This window comes from Drosophila rhopaloa, unplaced genomic scaffold, assembly GCF_018152115.1.
Source record: "Drosophila rhopaloa isolate 14029-0021.01 unplaced genomic scaffold, ASM1815211v1 contig_2, whole genome shotgun sequence".
NCBI classification, from domain to species: Eukaryota; Metazoa; Arthropoda; class Insecta; order Diptera; family Drosophilidae; genus Drosophila; species Drosophila rhopaloa.
The window spans coordinates 24,347,656-24,371,546 of NW_025335083.1; the positions used below are offsets into that span (position 1 = coordinate 24,347,656).

At 41.9% G+C, this 23,891-nt stretch overlaps 1 protein-coding gene across 1 annotated transcript in view; it reads left to right on the plus strand.

Annotated features, from left to right (window-relative positions):
- LOC108037925 (protein Star) overlaps nucleotides 1-22,664 on the plus strand; it is a 30,199-nt gene extending 7,535 nt beyond the window's left edge. The window contains exons 2-5 of the mRNA XM_044459727.1: nucleotides 9,855-10,867; nucleotides 19,567-20,060; nucleotides 20,237-20,401; nucleotides 20,465-22,664. Of these exons, the coding sequence (XP_044315662.1) occupies nucleotides 9,919-10,867; nucleotides 19,567-20,060; nucleotides 20,237-20,401; nucleotides 20,465-20,692 (1,836 nt within the window). The 5' untranslated portion in view covers nucleotides 9,855-9,918 and the 3' untranslated portion in view covers nucleotides 20,693-22,664. The remainder of the gene's footprint in view (nucleotides 1-9,854; nucleotides 10,868-19,566; nucleotides 20,061-20,236; nucleotides 20,402-20,464) is intronic.
- The last annotated feature ends 1,227 nt before the right edge of the window (nucleotides 22,665-23,891 follow it).

Here is a 23,891-nt window from a genome sequence, read left to right on the forward strand (position 1 = left end):
GAATAAGTTTTTATTTCTACTACATATATTTTTATAATATTGAACTCCCGACAACTGTTGCTTCTAATTTTTTTCCGTGCACTCAATCACTCGACGTGTCGCACCACCTGATGATGAGTGGCTCGGCCGTAATTTGTTGGCTTCCTGCTGAACTGCCGCCTGCAACAAGCCGCTGCACATGCACCGCTTGGCTACACTCCGCTCTACTGCCCCTTCCCCTGCCCCTGATTCCTTTCCCGGGTTCCCGCCCCACCGATTGGGTTCAATGCGCCACAGTTTCGGACCCACATCAGCCTCGAGGAACATATTATCCTGCCTTTTCTGGCTGCCGGTACACACGAGCCAATAAATTGATAAAGGGAATCCATCATTTTTGGCAAATTAAGGTGCCACCCGGTGGCAGACACCACCTGCGGCACCTGTCATTAGCTCCACCAATTACGCCACCCGCTCCATCTCTTGACCAAAGTTGAATGCCTCGAGAAAGGAAATCACGCACGTGCCCCTACAGATTTCTCACTCTATATAAAAGAGTGGTATATATATAGTTTGCAAGCATGTTGCAAAAATGGAGTTTTGTTTTATTTGATTTTTACCCCGGTCTATTTAGTTATGCTTTCCGTCCGCCCATCCATTGCTCTTTTGTAATCCGCACGTAAACCGTTTTACTTTTCCCAGACTTTTATGCGAATTTCATAGTCGCTTTGTTGTTGCTGCTTTTACTTAATGCTTCGCACACGTCAACCTAAAATGGCTTAAAACGATGAAGAAAAACAGAGTTACAGCAACGCCAAAAGCGCGGAAAAAGGTCACACACCTCGATTTTGGTCGATTTTATTCAAATTACTTGCGGATGTTTAAAGGTTTCGTTTGTACGAAAACCAAAGAAATAATTCCTCTATGTCCAATAAATTTATTTATATATTTCGTTCTTATGTATTTTATTAATAATCAGTGTGTAAACCACCTTTGTTTCATTCCCAATTCGGTTCCCCCACGAGTTGTTTTGATTTCGCAAACGACGCCAGAAGATGAAGGCGTCCAAAGTCCAGGACATGGTGCGCAGGTGCGCCGCTCCCTGCAGACATTGCATTGCGTTTAACCCTCTGCGTGCGGCCCGCTTCAATTTCAATTTTGTAAATTGAGTTTACATTTCGATTTATTGACACGACCTGACTTCGATTGGCGACTTCTTTGTGCTGCTCCCTGCTCCTTGGGACTGAACTCCCCTTTGACTGACATTTATTACCATTTGTGTGCCGGCTTCGGTTTCCTGGCACTTTTGCGATTTATGCAATCGATGGATGGAACGTTCATTCGCATTGGAAAATGGCGTCCGTAAAGTTAAGGGAGGATTGTGTAAAAGGGTTTGAACATCCATGCTAGTTTTTCATTAATTAAATGGCTTTTAAGTTAACAGGAGTCAAATATATATTTTAATATATTCTCTGCAATTTTAAATATGATATTCTTCTAATCCAGCAGCTGTTTTCCATCCCTCTAAGCATTGCTCATTTAAAAAAGATGCCTCGGTTTTACGGGGGACTATTTCTTGGTAAAACTCCTGCATTAACCATTGTTTTTTTTGAGCCAAGCTCAGGCTACAATTTGAGCAATTCCATTTAAATTCGGAATCCATCCAGAAATGTGAAATGTCATGCCATTTGAATGTGAAGTCAGGCAACATGGCATGCAGTGAACGTGTTGCAAACAAAAACAGAAACCGAAATGCACATGCAAACGCACAAAACTCTGCCTTTCGGATCTCTCTCATCTCTTAACCACGCATCCTAGTGAAAATTTTCCACTTGAGTTTTCTTGGTTTTTCATGGTTTTTTCTTTTCTTTTTGTTTTCCTGCTCATTCATGCATTCCAAAGACTTCTTCCGTTTTGCCCAAAAGGAAAATAAGAGCGACATGTGTTTGAGATGAAGTGTAGTCGGCTGGTGGTTGAAAAATCATAGGGGTGAGGATTTCTCTTAAACATAATCTCAATTTCCATTTTTCACCTGCCTAAACGGACCCGCATCCACTTAGCCATCTTTCCCCTGATTTTTCCCCGCCTTTCCATTTTGCCTGCTGTTGCCGGTTATCAGCAGCAATTTGTCTATTATCTGCTGGTCGGTTCTGGGCCAATTTTGCTTCTTTTCGGCATTTTTTCCTGTCTTCTCCCGTGATAAATACGCCGAGTCGGTAAATCCGCTCAAGCCTGATTAAGTGAATTATTATGCTAGTCCCTCGACCGCTCTCCCTTGATCGCCGTCCTCCGGGGCTCTTGGCATTCGTCATGCATGTGTAGACACACAAGAAGCAGCCGCCACCGTCGACGTCATCGTCATCATTGTAGTCGGAAAAGGCTGCAACAGCCATCAAATATTGTTTATGTTCCCAACAAGTAGTGCCCGCTCTTTCTAATCAGCCGAGCGAACGCTTGTTGCATTTGTACCTGCTTGACCTGCTGCTGTTGTATCTGCATCTGCATCTGCTTGCCCCTCCATGTGCAGTTGTATCTGTATCTGCTGCTCTTGATCCATTTCCATTTCTATGGATTTTGTGCGTGTTGCTCATTACGACGCGATGGAGTTGCCTCTTTTGCTCTCATGCACAGTGGAAAAGGGCAAATACAAACGTGTCTGTATGATGGATTTTTAAAAATTGTATACGGGAAGCCTTTAAATTCTTCAAATATTTATATGCACTATTTCTTTTTAAAAATATATTAGCATTTTTTTTATCAAGAAATTTTAAATTTAAGATGCTTTATAATAAATTGAATGGTTAGATTCAATCGATTTTTATAACCATAAACGAAGGGCTTTTATTATTTTATATTTCCAAGTTCCCCCTTTCTGGGTTCCACTGTAAATTTACGCATTTACTGCATTTCTGTTTTCTCACTTTGCTGCTGCTTCATTGAGCTTTGGTTGGCTGCAGTCACGTCAGCATCGGCATAAACATCTAAACATCTCGTGGACGAGCGGGGATCAAATTAATATAACGTTCTGATTCCATGGAAATGCCAGTACGCGCTGGCAATTGTATGCGATGATGTGGGATAGATTATGGACTTCAATTTAATTGCGAAATTATGCCGAGATGAACATTGCATAATTATTCCGCTGGTCAGCGGCTAGTGTAATTTGCAGTTAACTTAGTTAATTGAGGAAATCTAATCATAAGTGGGAAGTTTTCTTTCCTAAAAATAAACATGAGACTTAAATAGTTATGTAATACTGTTTGTTAGACACTCAACAGACTTCCGTTGGCAATAAATCAAAAACTTAATAGGAATTCTATAGAAATTTCCACTCTAAACAAATGTCATTGGATATCAACAAACCATAGCCAAGACAAAATATTGTTGTAGTTGAAGTCAACAAATGAAACTCTCATCATCAATAGGTGGAATTTATGGCTCCCAGCGAGATAGAGCGACTAAAGTAAACAATCAATGGGCCAAGTTCATGGTGTAATTGGCCAAGTAACTCCCACAATTTTATTGAGGCGCATAAATATTATTTTTTCGGGCATCTGCCGGCACATTAAGGCAATTTTCAAGCCCCAACCGAGTTGGTATTGTGGCATGCAGACACGTCAACTTCTCATTAAGATAAGCGCTTTTGGCTTCCTGAGTTTTTGGACTCCTCGGGTTCCTGTTTTGGGGACCCCTAATGGATCTCTCCTTAAAGGGGCAAAATCAAAGTGCCCCGCCAATTGTCGCATGCAATGAATTGCATTTTGCCTGAAGTCCTGCCGAGCTCCTCTTTAGTCCTGGCACACGCCATCTGTCCGGGAACCGAAGCAACTGCCAACTACCAACTGCAGCCAGCCTATCCCGACTCTTGGCCCCCTGCTGACTTTTTGGTAATAAATTCCCAACATGCAAAGGCGAGTGCAATAAAATAGCAGCGGCTGCAATGGAACCCATTTGCCATTTCCAACTTACCCTAGATTCCTCAACTGCTGCCACTGCTGTTGCTGTTGCTTTTTATTTGGCAACTTTCCAGCCGCATTTTTATGTGCTAATTTACTAGAACGACTTGCTGAAATAACCGTTGTAGCTGCTGGCTGGCAGGCTGGCTGGCAAACTCCTACAAACCGACCCGACGCCTTGGGCACAAACAATTAAAACGACGACGCCGACGCCGACGACGTTGGCCGATAAACAAGCCAAGATAAGTCAATGCCGCCTCGACGACCACACAGGTCCCGGGTCTCAAGTCTTAGGTCCCTTATGCCATTTACCATTTACCATTCACCAGTCTGCAGCATATGCTACACATTTGGCCAAACGTTTCGTATTTTTTCACGTTTCAGTGTGCTACCAATAAATTTCCGAAATACCTTCTTGCCTTACCGGGCGAGCAATTTTTTCATTAGCGCGTTCAGCGTGGCGGAGCTGTCCAGCGGGGTGGCTCATTTCTAAGTAGCCATCAGTGGAAAAAAAAGGGACGATCTTGGTAAGGGCGAGTACTTGGAACAATTGCAGCAATTGGAACATTTCAACAACTTTTTGAGGGAACCGCCTTGCGAGCCAAAAGGAGGGTCACTTGAGGCATTTGTGAGTTTATCTGACAGGAATGGGGCAGTTATTTATGAAGGTCTTTAGCGAGACAAGTGGGAGTAGACATCTTTAGGGTTTATTTTGGAAAATGTGAGGGAAAAGGTGTTCTTTAGCAACCCAAAACGTTTGGTTGAGTTACCAATTTAACAAATTTCTTAACTATTTTGAGGATTAAAAATAAAATAACATCTTTTCACGATTTACCATCTAAAATATAAACACATTTTAAAAGGTATTTCGTACTGGTCAACCCGACAATATATTCGTAATCAACTTGATCGCTTGACCAGCTCTCCTTTCTGCCTCTTCCCAAGTGCCAAGTGTAGAAGACGAAGAATTCCTATGTGCAACGTTCGCCGAGCTGTTGTTATTGCTGGCTTTTTAGAATTGCATTTTTATTGTCTGCCACTTTGTTGTTACCAATGTTGGCGAGTGGCCTGCCTTCCACTTTTTGTTCTTGTTCCTCAGTCGTTTTGGCTGTTGTTGTTCTTCTTGTTGTTGTATAAATAAACCATATGGTTAAAAGCGTAGCAGAATAATTCTTCGAGCTGCCTGCCTTTTTCCTACTTGGCTGCCCATCGTCAACGCTTCTTGTCTCTCCTGTTCTTGGCGTTTTTTTTTCTTGTATAATTTTGCTGGTGGTTCTGTTTTCTTTGGTGGTTATACCTTATACCTTCTAACTGTGTTGGCAGTGTTGTTTTGTGTGTGGCTGGGATGATGGAGTTCTGCTTGAGTGCGTTTGTAAATGTTTTATCAAAATGTCTTGTGCCGTTCGCCCTCTCTTTCTGGCTATGTGTTACATTTATACGTACCTCGCATCGCACGATCATTAACCGCAAAACATTATTGTGGCATGTTCGCTCGCTGGTTCTTCCTCTGCTGCTGTTGCTTCTTACACATGGATAAAATATCATCAAATTCTGACATTTAAAAATATTATTTTAACCATTATTCTTCAATATGTTTTAAACTATAGATTGGATATATTTTAAATAAATATTTGGGAGCGAATTAAAAGAGGTTTGAAATACAAACCTTTTTCTCATGAAGAAAATATTAAAAATACTTTACAAATATGAAGTATCTAACCGATTTAAATATTGTCTTTGAATACAATTGGTAAAACTTGCTTTACATTTTTCTCCGTGTATGTGCCACCTTGTCTCACCTTTCCTTTTCCTTTCCTTTTCCCCTCCTGATTTTGTTGTTTGTTCAGCTTGGCTTGGCGATTCTCGGAACTGGGGCCGCAAAATATGTTGCACAACGCCAAGTGGCTAAAATTGCAGGGCCTAAATCGCCTCGGACTCCTAAATCTCTTAACCCAGCCCACTTGAATCTTGGTGACCTCTGCGATGGCGCCAACTGGGAGGTGCCTATGTCACAGAATATTTAGACGGCTATAGATACTGTTGCCAAGTCGACGATTTCCCAGACAGCCAGCAGACACAAAAAAGGGCAGCATCAATGAAAGCGACGCCGGCAAAAGCGCGCACACAGCTATTGATAGATATACGGATACAGAAACAGATACATCTATAGATATAGCTATAAAGATGCATAGATACATCCGAGTGCTGTCGGCTCCCTCTGATTTTGTATTTTGTTTTTTCTCCTGGTCTCTCCTCTCTCTCTCTCTCTTTAAATCGATCGATTTCATGCGCTGCGACAAGCCGTAAATCACACGCCAGACCGACCGCCTGCAGTATCCACCAGATACTTTGTATCTGCGGCCCTTTCCCTAGCCAACTTCAAAGTTTTTCGCTCCGTTTCAATTCGATTTCATGGCGCTTTATTTACGCACTGCAAATCAAAGACGAAGCCAACTAATTACTGAATTAAAAGCCCATTAAACGCGTCCATAAACTTGAAGTTTCTTTTAGAGCTGTGAAAATGCATCTTAATTGTTCGATACCATAAAAATCATTTGGCAGAAAGTGTGTGGAATAGGATTAAAAAGCTGATAGTTGTGGGAAAAATTCAAGAAAATCGAGCATTAAAATGAATTTTAAGGAATTTATGTATGTTAGATGCATTATACAACGTAAGTGGTTAATGACACGCTTGATATCGATTAAATGGTCTGCTTTACCAGCGTTTTGATTGCTTTTAAACTACCCACTGCAGTTGCAACCTGCAGATGCTCGACTTATCTTTCAGATGGACCCATTTAAGCTGAGCACATTCCAGGAACCATATCGTTTAACGAACGAAGGCAGGGTAGAGTATCATTAAATGCGAGCATCCAACAGCAGGGCATTTAATCACAGGTCTCGAACAGCCGGCTTTGCTGCCGGGATATGTTTCAATAAATTCCAGCAAATCAAAACATTCAAAACATATTCCACTCTCCAGGGGAAACCGCGGGGAAGTCGTCGAGTTGAGAATGGGGATCCCAAGAACCAAGAACTGGGCGCACGCGTAATGGATAATGAATGCGCGAATGCCTCGCGGCGGCATCCACATAAGTCAATGCAACCACGACTTCGCTGCTGGTCAGCGATCTGATTCCGATTCTGATTCTTATTCTTATTCCGATTCTGGATTCTGTTGGATGGATGGCAGCCTTGCCCTTAGCACAAAGGAGCTTTACGAGCCAGTCAACGGAGGCTGAGCAAAAAATACTACAACAGCCAAACCCGAAGACGTTGTGGTACATAAAGCAAAAACTAAGAGGAAGGGAATTACATGAATGGATGCTTTATCAAGCCCGAATAGATGCTATAATACTCTTTGTTTTAAGTAGAGATTGTATAAGATTTAGTTATGCAATGGTATTATTAGGACATTATCATAGAACCTTTGACCAACATTACTTAGAGTCTTCGTTTGATAGAATTTCAAAAAACAAAACCAAATCGATTTTGAAAGTTTTCAAATAAGCTGGTTTTTAAAATGTCAAAATAGGGAGTGCACAATATTGAAAATAATAATTAAAGAAGTATATAAGTATATTCGTATATAATACGAAGTATAATTTCAGGAAAGGTTTTCTAGCAAAGGATACAGATTTTTCTGTTAAATAGACCACCTCATTGCGATCCCTGCCTGTTGCTTGGTCCATTACAAATCTCTTGTTAATTTGTGCATACCTTTTTTTGGGGGCAGGGCAACGTGCAGAGGGATTGGGCGAGAATGAATAAGAGCCAAGAGCAGCAACAGCCGCCAAACATTGGAAAAACATCTGCTGTTTCCACTGCCAGTTGATGAACTCGATTCGTGCCGTTTCACTCACTCCAGTTGAAGCCGAGCATGGCTTCTCTCGTTCGCGCGTCTGTTGCGCAGGCGCACAAGTACACGGCACTACACCCATACAGTGGCGGTCAAAATAATAGCATCGACACTGAAAAATGTACGAGTATTTAACCCAAGAAAGATTTTGAGTTTGATATTCTAGGGCTCTCCCTCTGTTCTTAAGGTTTCTAAAATTTGGTTTTTATATTTAAAACTATAAGGCGTTAAATTGAATTTAGTATTTGTTTGTTTACTAAAATAAAGCCATAACAAGAAAGGAAAGCTAACTTCGGGCGGAGCCGAAGTTGATATACCCTTGCAGAATATTCTATAAATTATATTCTCCAAAATTATTCATATGATGCATTCTTAATACTTAAAAAAAGTCCCAACTTCCTAACTTTAAAAACAACAAAGTTATGTCATTTCCAATCGTTCAGTTATATGGCAGCTATAAGATATAGTCGGCCGATCCTTATGAAATTTGGTAGGTCGGATTGATTAACCAAATATAAAATCCATAGAAGATCCCAGCCTCCTAACTTTACAAACACCAATGTTATGGCATTTCCGATCAATCAGTTATATGGCAGCTATAAGATATAGTCGGCCGATCCTTATGAAATTTGGTAGGTCGGATTGATTAACCAAATATAAAATCCATAGAAGATCCCAGCCTCCTAACTTTACAAACACCAATGTTATGGCATTTCCGATCAATCAGTTATATGGCAGCTATAGGATATAGTCGTCCGATCCTTATGAAATTTGGGAGGTCGGATTTATTAGCCAAAAATAAAACCCATAGAAAATCCCAACTTCCTAACTTTAAAAACACCAAAGATATGGCATTTCCGATCGTTCAGTTATATGGCAGCTATATGATATAGTGGCCCGATCCGGCTCGTTCCGACTTATATACTACCTGCAATAGAAAGACAACTTTTGGGAAAGTTTCAAGCAGATAGCTTTAAAACTGAGGGACTAGTTTGCGTAGAAACGGACGGACAGACGGACAGACGGACAGACGGACGGACAGACGGACATGGCTAGATCGACTCTCCTGGTGATGCTGATCAAGAATATATATACTTTATAGGGTCGGAAATGTCTCCTTCACTGCGTTGCAAACTTTTGACTGAAATTATAATACCCTCTGCAAGGGTATAAAAATATCTTAAACAATAGTTACTTAAAATCAAAAAAAAAATTTCGTTTTGAAATACAGTAAATTGCAAAAGTTTGACCTATTAAGCTATTGAAAAAACTGAGGTTTTGCGATGAACAAGAGATATTAACTATACTAAGCGACCCTTTCGACCCTTAAACTAATTAGAATAATAATAATTATCTAGACCGTGCTGTAGGTACTCACATTAGTACAAAGAACGGCTGGCACTTCCACTGTGGCCCTCCGCCTTCTTTGCGGTCCTCGATCGCCTTCTTTTTTTGGTCGTCTTCAATGCTTTTCCATTTATAATTCTCATGCCTCGCTGCAATGCATTTTCACCCCTCCGGGGCCCAGCTCGCTTACTCTCGTTCTGTGTCTTTTTTAATTTGGTTCACAAAATACCTCGCGTTGTTGTTGAAATTCTTTGGCAATCAACCGCTCTCGTTCCCTCTCGCTCTACGTCTGGATCTGCCGTCCCTGTCGCACCCGGCTTTTGTCTGGCAGTCGCTCGATTTTTGACAGGTGGTGGAGTTTTGTATTCAATTTCTTCGGGCCTCCGTCTTGGAGCGACTTTTGCTCTTGGGTTCGAGTTTGAATTTGAGTTCGAGTCTGGGCATTCTCAGCTCATTTCGGTTTTCTTTTTTTCGGACTGTATTTTTGCCTATTCATAAAAATGAATATGAGTTCAGACAGCAGCAGGAGCAAAGGAGCAGACAAAAGATTGCCAGACATATGGAGAGCTGGCTGTAAGGATGCTGGGTAGATGATGATGATGATGATGATGATGATGATGATGATGATGATGATGTTTCAGTTCAATGCACTTTGTGAAATTAGTTTTCGTTTTGGGACTAATTGGATTCTTCTCTTCTGCTCTGTTCTTTTCCAGGATGCGGCTATAGGAGAGGATTCCCAACCAGGAGGCATTCGAGATAGACACCCACAGAGAAGTCATGTCCCAGCAAGTGTTCTCGGCGCATCCAGCGCTGGCGGTGGAGCAGCTGCAGCTGGCGGAACAGGAGGATAACAACACTAGCAGTAATCATCACCAGCAGCAGCGATCGGCGGCGACACAGAGCAGAAGGCATGCCAAGGCCACACCCAAGAAGTTCACCCTGAGCAGGAGCTGTGCCGGCGGAGGATCGGGAACGCTGAGCGGCGTCCACCAGCAGGCCACGCCAAGTGCATCCAATCCCGCCATCAGTCCGGAGTCCAGGAAAACCCTGCCGGTGCGAACAAATTATGCGGCGGTGGACGACGACGATGACATCGAGTGCGAGGATGTCGACGAGGTGAACTTTGGCCAGCAGGAGAAGGAGATGAAGGAGACGACGGAACGGGAGATCCGGCAACCAACCAAAGACTGTGGCACCGATGAGACGGACCATGTGCAGCAGCGCCACAAAAACACGACGACGACAACGACGGCGACGACGAGTAGGCACCACCACCAGGACGGAGGAGGTGGCGACCAGAGCGACCTGAGCAGCGTGATCAGCTCGCCGTCGGTTAGCACAGTCTCCTCGCCCCTTTCCACGCCCACTCGGCTGCCACAGGCGCTGCAGCAGCAGCTGCACTGTTGCCAGAAGTCCAAGGGCGTGGAATCCCGGGCGAGAACATCTCCCCAGCAGGTTCAGCATCCGCACAGGCCACACCACCACCACCACCAGCAGCAGCAGCAGCACCACCATCACCACCATCATCATCACCTCTCGGCAGCGGGATGTGCGGCGGGGGGAGGCGGCGGAGGAGGTGGCTCCGGAGGATCTGGATCCTGCAAGGCCAAGAAGCTCGATCCGCGACTGAATCCCTCGCCCTATCGCCAGCTTTTGCCCATCGCCTTGTGCCTGCTCTCCTTCGCGACTGTCTTCGCCACATTAATTGTTTACATGGACACGACAGGTGAGTCTTCTATATCCTCTATCCTGTCCAGTGTTTACTTATTTAAATTTGATATCTTTGGCATATGTCATCTGTTTTTATTTTTTTGTTCGCTTCTTTGGGTTTTACCCAAATACCATTTTTTCCACCGGATGTAGGCTGTGTTTGCCTTGGCTGAAGATCCGTTCCCCCTCTCTCGTTTTTTGAATTTCGAAAGGTTGTCCTTTCCCGGTAATGGGCACACTTTTAAGATTAGTTTGCACGTCATCTAAACTGGCCAGCAGCGCATCTTTTGTCATAGATCGCTGCGTTTTGGTCCCCCTCTGGAGTTTATTTAAGGTCTGCATTTTTTGCCAATATCTTTTTTGCGTGGGCGTGTTGTGCAGCGTTGGCTGGCGCAGTGGCGCTTCCTGTCGGCAATCGCTTGCCGACAGCTGTCGCTGCTGTTTGCGTTGCTGTTGCCGTAGCTGTTGTCATTGCCCCAAAACGTTGCCATCGATGAGGCAGCCCAGACACGTGCTGCCTGCCCCCCCGCCTGCTCCTCCCTTTCAAAGACAGCCGCCTCAACGTCAGAGGAATATCTAATTGCCTTGTTTCCATCGTTTGAGGAGCCATCATGGCTAGTTGACTAACTAGAAGAGTTTGAATAGGTGTTTGGTAACAAGGGAGAAGTTATTGAGGGCTTTCTTTAAGAATCATAATGAATCTTCTTCAGGAAATATAGGTAAATCACTCCTAATGCAAATAATACAACCTTAAATTATACCAATTTCTGTAGATAGATTATACACGGAAATGCACATTCTTAAGGTATTACTGAACATGATAGAACATTGTTTACTTAACCATTCGATAAGGAAAGAATTTTGCAAATATTTAATCTTACAAAGATATCTATGTGAGCATTATAAACTGCCATGATAAGCAGAATCATTGTGCTTTAAACTCTATCATTTCCACAAAGCCTTCCCTTGAATGATCCATATCGTAAACCTTGTGACTTATCTATATCCGAAAGATGACGCACTGCCTGCTTAGTTAGCTTGGCCATCTATCCACATTATTGTCCAGATCGCGGACAGCTGTCGGATGAGGCAATTTCTTTTAATTCGCTAAAATATTTTGTTGTCGCCGGGACGACCAAATTACAGGCCGACGGATGGAGAATGCCTGTGTAAATTCTGTTGTCGCTGGACTAGTACGAAAGTACAAAATAAATTTGCTTAATTTGTAATGCTTTTTTTTTCGCTGTGGCGCTCAAGTATTTTACAATCGAAATGTTTTGCATATGATGTGAGCTCGCTGACGACTGATCGCCAACGCTGGCGCCGGGTATTATTGGGTGATTCATATGGCCCAGAGAGTGACTAAGGGCTACTAAGTGTAAACACCCAGACCAGGGCCCAAAAAATCAATGTCAGTGCATTGTTGTTGCAGCTGCAAAAAATCAACATCCACTTCTAGAGAGGCATTTTAAAATTCCACTCGGGTGTTGGCAATTTTCGCTTTGACGTTGACTTTTTGCCTCCTTGCGTTGCTTCCTTTTGGCCCATCGACTTCTTCCGTAGCGCCAACTTCTTCCTTTCTTTTTGTTTTTTTTTGTGCGATGTCTTAAGAATTTTATGCAAATTTTGTAGGGAATTGAATTTGAACTGCCAGCTGATTGAACAAGTGAGCAGTTTTCTATTTGCATTTGCTTAATGAGAGTGGAGTCATGACTTTACTTAGCATTTGTCTTAAAGTTCACCTAATACAATTGCATTTTTTGCCTCTCAGAAATTTCTGATAAAATAGTAAAAAGTTTTTATAGCTGAATTTTAATTGAAAGAAGTGTCAAGTTTTTTTATTGATTAAAGAAGAACTTAAAAATTTGCTTGTTAAATGTCAAAATTATTATTAAATTTATGGTTGACCCTGCCACTTCTTGTTTTTTCGTTTTGTGGTTTATCTCCATTAAAAACTGTAAACAATCGAAATGATGATTGCTGCTGATTTCTTGCCATAAATTTGTAATTTCATGCTCTCAGTTAAGTGCTCGAAGGGGTTATAATTCAACATATCATTGGCTATAATATCCGACTCTTTTTGTTTTTCGTCGCCACGTTGACTAGACGGGGCTGGGTCTCATTTTGATTCGATTCGAATGGGTTCGAGGAAGGTCTGATGTCTCCAGGTTGGGCGTGTCAACTGCTGCTGCTGGACAGCCCCATTTTTATGGCTCATTGATGGCTCTATTAGGATTATACGAGCGAACGGATTCATAAACAAAAATAATCATAAATAAGGCATTCCTTCTTCTGGCCATTCTCCCTCTTATTCTCAATACAAAAGCAGAGGGGCATATAAATTTAACACGTTCCGTGCGGAGGAACAAAGATTGAGGTTTAAAAGTTGAAGCTTTGAGCCAGTCGAAATTTCTTCAAATCATGCACTTGACTGAACCAAAGCGAACCGAAATGCGCTTATTAAAGTGACAAATTTTTTTCTGTATTTCGGTTATGGAATGTGTGACGTCGGAGGTAGTCAAGCCACCTTCCCCCTCCCTCTCCAAAATTCCCAAGCTGATAAGCCTCTGACCATGACTTTCCAGAACCCAAATACCAAATGCCAACTCTCACATTCATTTTTTCTGCTTGCCTACGCTGGTTTTGTTACAAATTCAGCCTCGGCCGCTTTTTGTTTCCATTTCTTCAGCACTTCTGTACTTCTCTCATGGCGATGATAGTCTTGTTGATGGTCCCCCACAATCAAAATCCCTGGATTTGTTGTAACAGTCACGTTCCAGTTTTGATTGTTGCAATGACCGAAGCACTTCTGCGCTTTTCTCTGGGGAGAGATTCGGAATCGGAAATAGCATTTGATGTTTGGCGGCATTTTGTAATCGGGGGAATGTGAGTGACTCAAGAATGCGGGGATCCTTTCTCTGGGAAAATGTAACTGGGAAAGGCACAAAACTGTTCTAGACTAACAAGAGTAGGTATAAAATAAGAGGTAATTATATAGCCACAAATATAATCACCGTAATTATAAAGGCGCCTTCTTTGTGTATCCACTTGAAAAGTTGGTTAATGATTTTTCATAAAAAGAAACCATTAATTAGTTTACATAAAACGAAAGGAAATTATCTCTAGATTTACTAGTTATTTTATTTTAATAATAAAATGTTGGTATGTATTTGTTTAATTATTTATTAGTCTGATTTCAAAATTATAATTTAGAGCGAGGTTATCGAACTTTTATTTAACTGCTGGTAATAACCATTCAAACTTTTTACGATATTATTGCTACTTGCCAAACTGGCTGAAAAAATCATTTAGTTTCAAGAACTGGTTCTACCAATATAGCGAGTAGTATTATTTATTTTTAGACCATTCCATCAACATATTTCCAATTATATTGATTGCCGAACACATGTCTAACTTCAATAAAATGTATTTGCCCTCTAATATGCGTCACCCGATTTGATTATTCTACCCTCGGATTGCATTGATTTGTGCCATAATCCAGGCATAGCCTACTTATTGACGCCCTGTGATTACTTAGTCATCGATTAGCTGGCTTTCACTGTTTCACCGTTCACTTTTAACTGATTGGTAACTGGTAACTACTGTTGCCATCTTCACACGCCACAAGCCGCGCCTTTGGCGACGTTGCCGCATTTCACTTGTTGTTGTTGTTGACATGGCTCGTGACTCGTGACCAAAAGGGGGAGGAATGGTGCAGGTGGCCAGGTGCAGTGTCATTAGCCTCACCTTTGACAGCAGTCGGCAACCGAAAAAAAGAAGACGACCATAACAAGTACCTCAAATCGTGTTAGCCCATTTGTGGAATTGGCGCAGAACTTTTATGTGTTGTGGCTCATTAACAAGAAAGTAGAAAGTCTACCCTTTTATATTTAAGTTTTGCATTATTTTCAACCACATACTTGCAACATTACCTTTTCTCTATACATTTCCCCCAATGCTTGCCTTTCGTATCGAACACGCCCCCAAAGGTCAAAGCATTAATCATGTTAAGAGGGCATTATCTTCACACTTGCGGTGATTACACGATGTCGTCGTCACTGTCGTCTGGCCTCCATTGGTGACAATTTGCAAATTGCAACATTAATTGAAATTTACAACTTGAACTCCATTGCATACAGACACTACATACCACTAATGACTTAATTCCCGTTAAGCACGCAGCGTGTTTATAGGGAGGTTTTCCAGCGGAGGAGGAGTCTTGGCAAGCCCCTCTTTCGTCTGACTGCTTCTAAGCAGTTTTAACTACTCGGGATTGTTCTTGGACTCTTATCCTGCACCTAAAAAAAATGTATATTATAATATTATATGATCTGAACTACTTAATTTACTGATAAACAAACATAAATACTAGGCTTTAATAAAGGGTATATATTTAAAGTGTTTCGCAGAATGGAAATTTATTAAAATTTACATAGAATAGCAAGATGTGTGTCACTTAAAAATAATGTTATTTCTGATTCAATAAATAAATGATTATAGACTCTGTTACTACTGTTAATATGATGTAGATTTACTCGATCTCTCATACGAAATAGCAACAAAGAACTAGAACTTTGAACCCTATTTTTTTTGTGTGTAAGTAGTAACCTCCCCTGCTAGCCACCGGATGTCATTCAGAGCCCTCCTCCCACTCCCCGGCTTAGTTTGCCTTGTGATTCATAATTTTCGTGTGCAGTTGCCAACATTGTTGCATGGCCCCCAACCCGGTGAAATGGCATCGGAGAAAATCCACCCCCGCAGAGTAGTCGTCGTCGTGGTCGGATTCGTAGTCGTCTGGACTGCGGGACATGGTCTGCGGTGGTTCGTCGGTGTGGTGCAAGTGGTTCGTTCGTGTGGCTCCGGCGGAGATGATCATCAGCCCGGCGGCTCCGTCAAATGCGTAGCGAGTGCTCAATTTGAAAAGCAAAGCTCAAATGGCATTATCACAGCATGCGCCACAGCGACTCACGATGACTGCGAACCACTTTTTCCACTTATTTTCCTTCTTTCCTTAGTGCCACCACACCCGCATGTGGGTTTCAGATTTTGCAACCCTCACTGCTCACTGCCAATGCAATTGCGCAATTTCTTAGGCGTCGTGTGGGTTCTCCTTGGGAAATTGCCCAGCGATAAGGTTAATAAGAAAAAGGGAAACAACAACAACAACAACAGCGGGAGCTGAACAACTGCCCTCCAGTCGTGAGTGTGTGTCTGCTTTATCGGGATTTCGTTGAAAGATATTTCAATCAGGGTTGATAAATGCTAAGGGAACGTTTAACACATTAAAACGGGGTCATTTATTATGTTAAAGGTTTCTTGGCACGTTTCAATTGAGGTCATATATCATATAGAGTGTTTGGTTGCCATGTATCAGTTCCTAATTGAAGCAGTTATTGGATCTCGTGTGCCTAAATTTATGGTAAACACCTTTTTGTAGCTTTAATACAATTTAAAGATTTATTTCTACAGACAAAGAGTAAATTTCCCCATAGAAATTTGTGTTATTTAGGTCTTTTACCTTCTATTTTTCCATTTCCCTTATTTGCTCACCACTAAATGCATTTCACACCTGATCACGTGATGCAGAAGTTCGCCCGCATTGGCCTTTTTCATTTCGCCACAGTTAAATGCGCCTTGCAGGCGGTGATTAAGATCCGACCCACTTAGATTAGGCCCACTCACACCCACGGACTCATTTGCTAAATAAATCAGCGCTTGCGTTGCTTATTTTGTTACCACATGCAAGACATGTAGGAACATTCGTCGTTATCAGCATGGAAACAGGCCATTTTGAATAGCGCCAAACAAGCAATTACAAGCCCGTCTACCGGTTCCAACTAAATCGTTGCACAAATCAATAACTGAACTACTAGGCAATGGCAAAAGGACATGCGGAAGGAACACAGGGCGGGCACGCAATTCCAGATCCCGATTTTCAGGCCGTTTGGATGTTACACAACGAGGGTAACATTGCCCGGCGACAGCCACGTCGCAGTGCCCTCAAAAAAACAAAGGCAAACAAACTACAACGATAAAGTTTTTGGTACTTTTATAGGCATACACTTTGCACAAAAATTAGTAAAGTTTTAGGGATTTAAATACCTTAATTTGGGATCCTTTGAAAATAATAATAAAATAATAATTTTGACTAGAAAAAGAGAAAACCTGTTTTGTTTTCTATTTTTTCTTTGTTTATAATTTCTTATAATTAGTTTTTATACAATTTAAAAGACTTGTAACCTTTTAAGGACCGTATTGGCATTACATTTAAAATAAATTCCGATGAGTGTACTTTTTTTTAAAATAAACTTTTACCCGCAATTGAAAATGCATAAAAGTTGTGGGCTTTACTTGTGCCCTTCTCCCCTCCCTTTCTCTGTGTTTTTATTTGCCTGGCCGCCTTTGTTGAATTATTGAATAGGGCGTGCACTGGCAGGGCAAGTCGGTCCCTCATTCGCTACCCCTGAATAATCTGAATAAACCGCCGCCTCAGGACGACTTAAAGTTTGCCGCCGCTTAACCGCAATTAAACGTTGCTCCTCGACCGGCGATTCCTTCTGGGTAATGTCCGCTGCCATTGAATATAATTTTCGGGCCCGGGTCTGCCCTGTCATTTGTCTTGCCCACCCTGAACGAAGACGACGACGACGTCGACAATGACGACCACGACGACGACCCCTTGTGCAAATTAGAAATGTCAGCTTTTGACACCGAAATTGCTGCGCCCGAGGGCAGATTTGTTTCCCCACCATGCCACGCCATCCCATTTCGTTCTTTTCATTTTCATTTTCGGTTTTTATATATCGGATTTACATGTGTTCGCATTTAACGGTTTAAGGCGGCTTTTATTGCACAGCTGTCGGGGGTATAGGATCAATGTTTGGAGGTGGGTATTGGTTATTCTGTATGCTGGTAGACAAATGATCAAATAATTCATTTAACTTCTAATCGCACGGTGTAATGCGAGACCTTCCAGCAATCAGCTATCAGATTTCCACAACTAATGGCCGCATCAATTTCCCCCAACTGGGCACTTTCCCTACCACGATCGGTGGTTTTTTTTTTGGTCGGGCGTTAATTAGTGCAAGTTTTCACTGGCCTTCGGGGGCCCTGGTTTAGAAAATTACAGAAAAATGTCTTCATCTCCGTTCAGCTAAATTATAGTGGTTGTCTAAATGGCCGGCAACTGTTTTTGCTCTGGCTTTCTGGCTGTCTATCTGTTCGTATATGCATTATAATAAACTTTATGGCCATTTTGTGACCGAAACATAAAAGTTTTAGCTGCTTTTTTTTCGCCTCAAAATTTGCATGGCACATTTGCGTTGAATGGGCAACGAAAAAAAATATATAAAAATATATTTGTATAACGACTTGGTTTTTGGGTGAGGCTGCTATAACGATGTGAATTCGTCTGACGAACCCGACCGAGAAATAATGACGTATAAGTAGCCGAAATGGAAGATCGATTTGACTGAATGTTTGCCACGCTTTCCGCCCACGCAAAATTTCTTATTGTCAAATTTATTTAATTCATAATTTAAATTTGAAAAGATTTTACGATTAGTGCTGATTTCCTTAATCTTACTTTGAACTATAATAAAGGCCACGTTTTAATTTGTTCTTGTTTTCACTCCCAAAAACCCCAATTTTGGTCATCAAACCTTGGCCTTTTCGATAACCTTTTCCAACCAAGAGGGACAACCTAATGCACTTTAAAGCTGCCACAAATTGCTGCATGTACATTTGAAATATTTTAATTTCTTTTACGATTTGTTTCGCCGGAGGCCAGGTTAAAACGAAACAAAAAGTGGAAATTGGCACAAGGAAAGTGTGAAAAGCAAATAAAACCAAACCCAAGTGGTACGTCTAAATGTATGACTGTGCGGAGTGTGGATACAAAAACAAAACTACGGCCAATCGTTGGCTTTTTGTAGCTAAGGTTTATGGACAGGTTGGGCCGGCTCTGACATGAGTCAAGTGGTTGGTGGGGGCCCGGAGGAAAAATCAACTGGAGGAGAGGAGGATGATGGGGTCATGTGCTAAATATCAAAGGCCGTGCGCTCATTATACTTTATGGGCCGGCACAGCGGCCAAAAGCCGAGTCGAGCCGCTTTTCAAGGCGAGGTCATCGCCGCTGCCAAGCGGCAGTTTCCTCCACTCGACCTTCGACGGGGTCTCCTGCTCCTTTACTTCTCACTTTGAACAGCACAATTTATGCCAAACTGACATGGCATTTTGCCTAAAATTTGGCTAAATACTTTATTGCTCTAGATTTGGGTTTGCTCCATTCTTTAAGAAGTCTGAGATATCGCTTATCTAATTGGGAACTATATTTTCAAGTATTTAAACATTAGTAAACTTACTCTTAAATAGGGTTTCAAACTATAACAGTGTTTACAAAACATTTATAGACATTAAGAACAGATAATTCTCTACTGATATTGAGAGGTCCTCTGATACCTATCGTATAATATATATTCAAGAGTGGAGACTACCTTCAAATCCACAACTCAGTAGTGCGCATTTGAAGCGCACTCATTTTGCCAATGCAAATGTGGTCAATGCGCTCCAATTGGCAGCGAAGCGTGGCAGAGTTTGAGCCACACACGCCATGCGTCCAGTGGTGCAACAAGTTTTAATTAAATCCAATTACCGCCACCATCATCTTAACCAACTTGCAACTGATCTTTTTCTTCGATTTTTCTTCGTTTGCAGAGATTCGCCATCAACAGTTTCGGCTGAACATGTCGCGCGACTACGAGCTGAATGGGGTTGCGCAAGACGATCCCGCACTCATTGCATTCCTGCGCCAAATCCACATGGGGAAGTACTTGGGCAAGGCGTCGCCCAAGGTCGCGGCGGCGTCCACAGTGGGCGTGGGTCCGCCGCCCAACTCCCCGCGCCCCGCCACCGCCGGTTCATCGTACGGAAGCGGGAGCGGCAACAGTAGCGGCAGTGGAGCCGACCAGCTGGCCCACTATGTGGCCGATCTGGTGGGCGGGAAGATGAATGGAGCGGTGATCCAGTCGCTGAGCGGTCCGCTCGCCCATCTGATCACGGCGCCCTGGCTGAGCGAGCAGCTCGACTGGATGGGCGTGCTGGTGGAGCCGGAGCCGCGTTGGTACTTCACGTTGCGCAAGCAGAACGCCCAGCGGGCGCGCATGCAGGTGGTACATGCCTGCGTCTCGCCCACTACCTATCCCAAAGAGGTGAGTTTTTGCTTAAGAGGAAATATGGGAATGCAAATTAGGAAAAACAAGAAAAGTTTATTTTTTAATCCAAAAAATTATTGAAAACACTAGATAAAGATTCAAAGTAACTTTCCACCATTGCCTTAAAATAAACTCTCAGATCATAAACTAATTTCGACTCGCTTTCTTTACAGATTACCATACACAACGAGGATGTGCGCATCAATAGTCTGCACGACGAGGAGACCTCGTGGTTCAACTCGCGTGTCAAATGCTTTCCGCTCTACACAATCATGCTGGCATGTGAGCGCACCGAATACGATCTGCTCAGTCTGGGCGTACAGGGGCATGAGCTGGAGGTGAGTGACTCGATGACTTTAATCTGCCAACACTTTCGCTAAATGGTTAACTTTTTCTTGCAGATCTTGCAAACGCTGCCCTTCGACAAAGTCAAAATCGATGTGATATCGATACATTTGCTCGAGGACCATGAGGACGTGCACGACTATGTGCTGGACATCACCAGATTCCTGGCGGGCAAGTCCTACAAGCTGCAGCGCAAGATTGGGCGAAACTACTTCTACCAGCGGCTTAATGCCAGCGCCAGTCGCACGCGCAAGAAAGACATCCTGCTGCTGAAGACGCCCTAGGCTCGACGATCACAACGAACGATCAAAGGATCTAACTGGGAACGGATTTCCACAAACGACATCGAAGTGAAGACAAGCGTTAAAATGCGAGAGAATGAAAGTAGTTACTGAAAGAAATCAACAAAACACTTCGCAGCTAAGCGAGAGATTCGTATAACTCTCAAACTGAACTCTATGTTATAATGATAATTATTACTATACATACGCTACACTAACGATATCGTTTATATATACTGTATACCGATTATGATATATTGTACGAGTAGAATCTTAGTTTTTGTAAAACTCAAAACTCCCTTTCCCCTTCCCAAAAAAAAAAAAACATAATATTTCGCCTTTATGTTATTATTTCCATTTATTTTTTGTCGAAATTGTTTTTTGTGTACGTGTACGAGCAGAGTACACGGAACAATTGTGTTAAATACAAAACACATTACTATATACATATATGCATATAACGTATTATGATTTGCTATAAGCTATGCTAAATGAATGTTAAGCTAAGAGTGCGCCCGCCCCTTTTCGATGTATAAATTAAATTGCAACTGGCGCGGCGAGTTCGATTTATGAACCAGAAATTATTGTAACTGTTCTGCTACTAGGCTAAGCTCGGCTATCTCCTACAAACTATCCAACTGTCTATCTATGCAAGTTTATGTTATATCGAATGCTTTATCTAGTAATCAATAAGTAAACAAAACCTAACGTAAATTATTGTTTAAACTGGCGCCAGACGACGATGAAGCAGCAGCGCAAAACTAAAAACAAAAATATTTAAATTATATTAAATTATTGAACCAAACCAAGCACATCCATACACATACACAATACACCACCATTGTACACACATACACACACTAGCGCAAGCGAATAAATATATAGAAAACTCATTTGCAAAATCTGCTTTCAACTCATCTCATACTCATAGTTACAACATAAGCGAATCATTAAATTAACGAACAAAAATGAAGATCGAAAGAATCAAACTAGTAAACGAGGCAGCGTTCAAAAGTAAATTACAAAACAATTACGAAATAGAGCAAAAATCTGAAAGAAAAAACACCCAAGAACACTCACACTACACTCATGCACATTTTATGTACTACATGTACTAGTGAATAAACGAAGTAAATAAATGTAAATGTAGCGCAACGAAATTAAATGTAAAACCAATCGTATTTCAATTACATTTTAGTAATTATGATGTATTATTATTTTTTATGTGCACACTTAGACACACGCTCAGCTAAAGATCGATCGGTGACAGTTGTTGCAAGTGCCGCGAACTCGTTGCACCTCGCCCCTCCCAAAATACTAACAGACTTATAGCCAGAAACAGATATTAAATTGAGAACCGAGTAGAGAATCAGAATCAGTGCCTTCGACTTAGACTTGAAACGAAAACCAAAATCTAAGCATTACTCATATTGAAATCGTTGTACATAGAGAGAGAGCATTGAGCAGCAACCGTCACTAGAAGAACATTTGTTGTTACCATTTGCCGTCTGTTAAACTTGCCTTATCGATGATGCGACGACGGTGATGCCCACAGTCTCCACACTCAGTTACCACACTCAAATCCGTCACAACTATAGAACTACAAAAGAAACGCGACTAAATCACACAACACATCACCTTAGTCCTAAGTACAGTGCTAATGTCTGTTTTTTTAAGCCTAATTCTAATTACTTAGTTGTATCTTGTGTAAATTAGCGTTTAACCAAATTTTAAGTAGGCTATTATTATGATAACCATCTGATTTGGCCTTGTCCATAGCACACACATCCCGCATTGCATCGCACACCCTCAGAAAACCCACCACACACAAACACCATATAAAAGCAAAAGGCTAACTCATGCTAAGCTCGACATCGAACTAGAAATTGTATTTACAGCGAGCATAAAACTAAGGAAACAAAATTTATAGTTAATATAAAAAATAAAGAATCAAAAACTTATGAAATCTCATTGACTTTTGTTTTGCTCACCCATCGCTTTTAGTTCACTCGTTTTGAAACATACCAAGAACTATATCTATGGCATAAATCGAAATTGTTTATCTTATGAAATTGACTTGAAAACTGTTGAGACACACAGTGACACGAGTACATATTCTAATCTATTCAGAACTAACTGACAACTGAATGAAATACTTATGGAAATTTTGAATGCAACTTTGCCGCCACTTATTATAGTTAGATACTTGCTAACAAATTGAAAAGAAAAGGCCTGCAACTATGACAAAATAATAACTATGAATACCAACAAAATTTACACGAATTCAATGAATGGAATAAATAAAGATTTACATGAAATGTAATAGTAAAAGGTGACTTTTATTGTTGGGAAAGTGTTTGGGGTTCATAGCTTGAAATTAAATTTATATTATATAGCTTACAAAGCAAATTTAATTTAAGAAATTTCTTAACAACTAGAAATGTTTTTATGAGCCGACAAGTATGCAGCATTTTATTTCAGCCCTTTATTTCATACCTCTTTCATTGCCTACATTCCTGGTTGCCATTCAAAATGGCTTACCATCCCCTGAATTTTAATGGCCGCCGGGGCAGTTTTTCAAAGTGCCGGATGCCATTGACAACCTGTTGCAAAGCAAAACTAACCCCTTGCCTTGCCACTTGGCCAGTCCCAGTCGCAACCCAAAGTGCAAAGCTCAACGCTCAGCCATTGTGTGCAGTCATAATCCCTTGATTCAGGCGGAAACAGAACTCATTAAAGCGGCATTAGCATGCAGCTCGCTTTTTAGCCTTTCAGCGGGGTGATCAAATTAATTTTGCTAAGCCAACTGCGACGCCTTGGCATGTGCATGGTCATTGACTAGGCTTGTGGAAGGATGTGTGGAATGGGGTCCTTAGGGGGATGGGGAGGGGGGGACCACTTCCAGTGCATCGGCGCCACCTGGAAGTGGGCTGTTCTCCGGGTGCCGCCTACGTCGGCAACAAACTGTTGCGGCAGAGCTTTTCCGCTCGAGAAAATGCAGCGCAGGCGCCGCCCTGACACACTAACACAGAGGCAACGGACAGGCGCAGTGGGTGGCTTGTCCTTCGGATCGGCTCCTCGGTTCCCACGAAAGTGAAAGCTGCGACTTTCAAACTGTTGCGCCCAGGCTCGCCATCCAGAATTCGGGGCAAAATCAATAGCCATAAAGTTTGGCCAACGCAAACAGCTGTCAACCTACGTC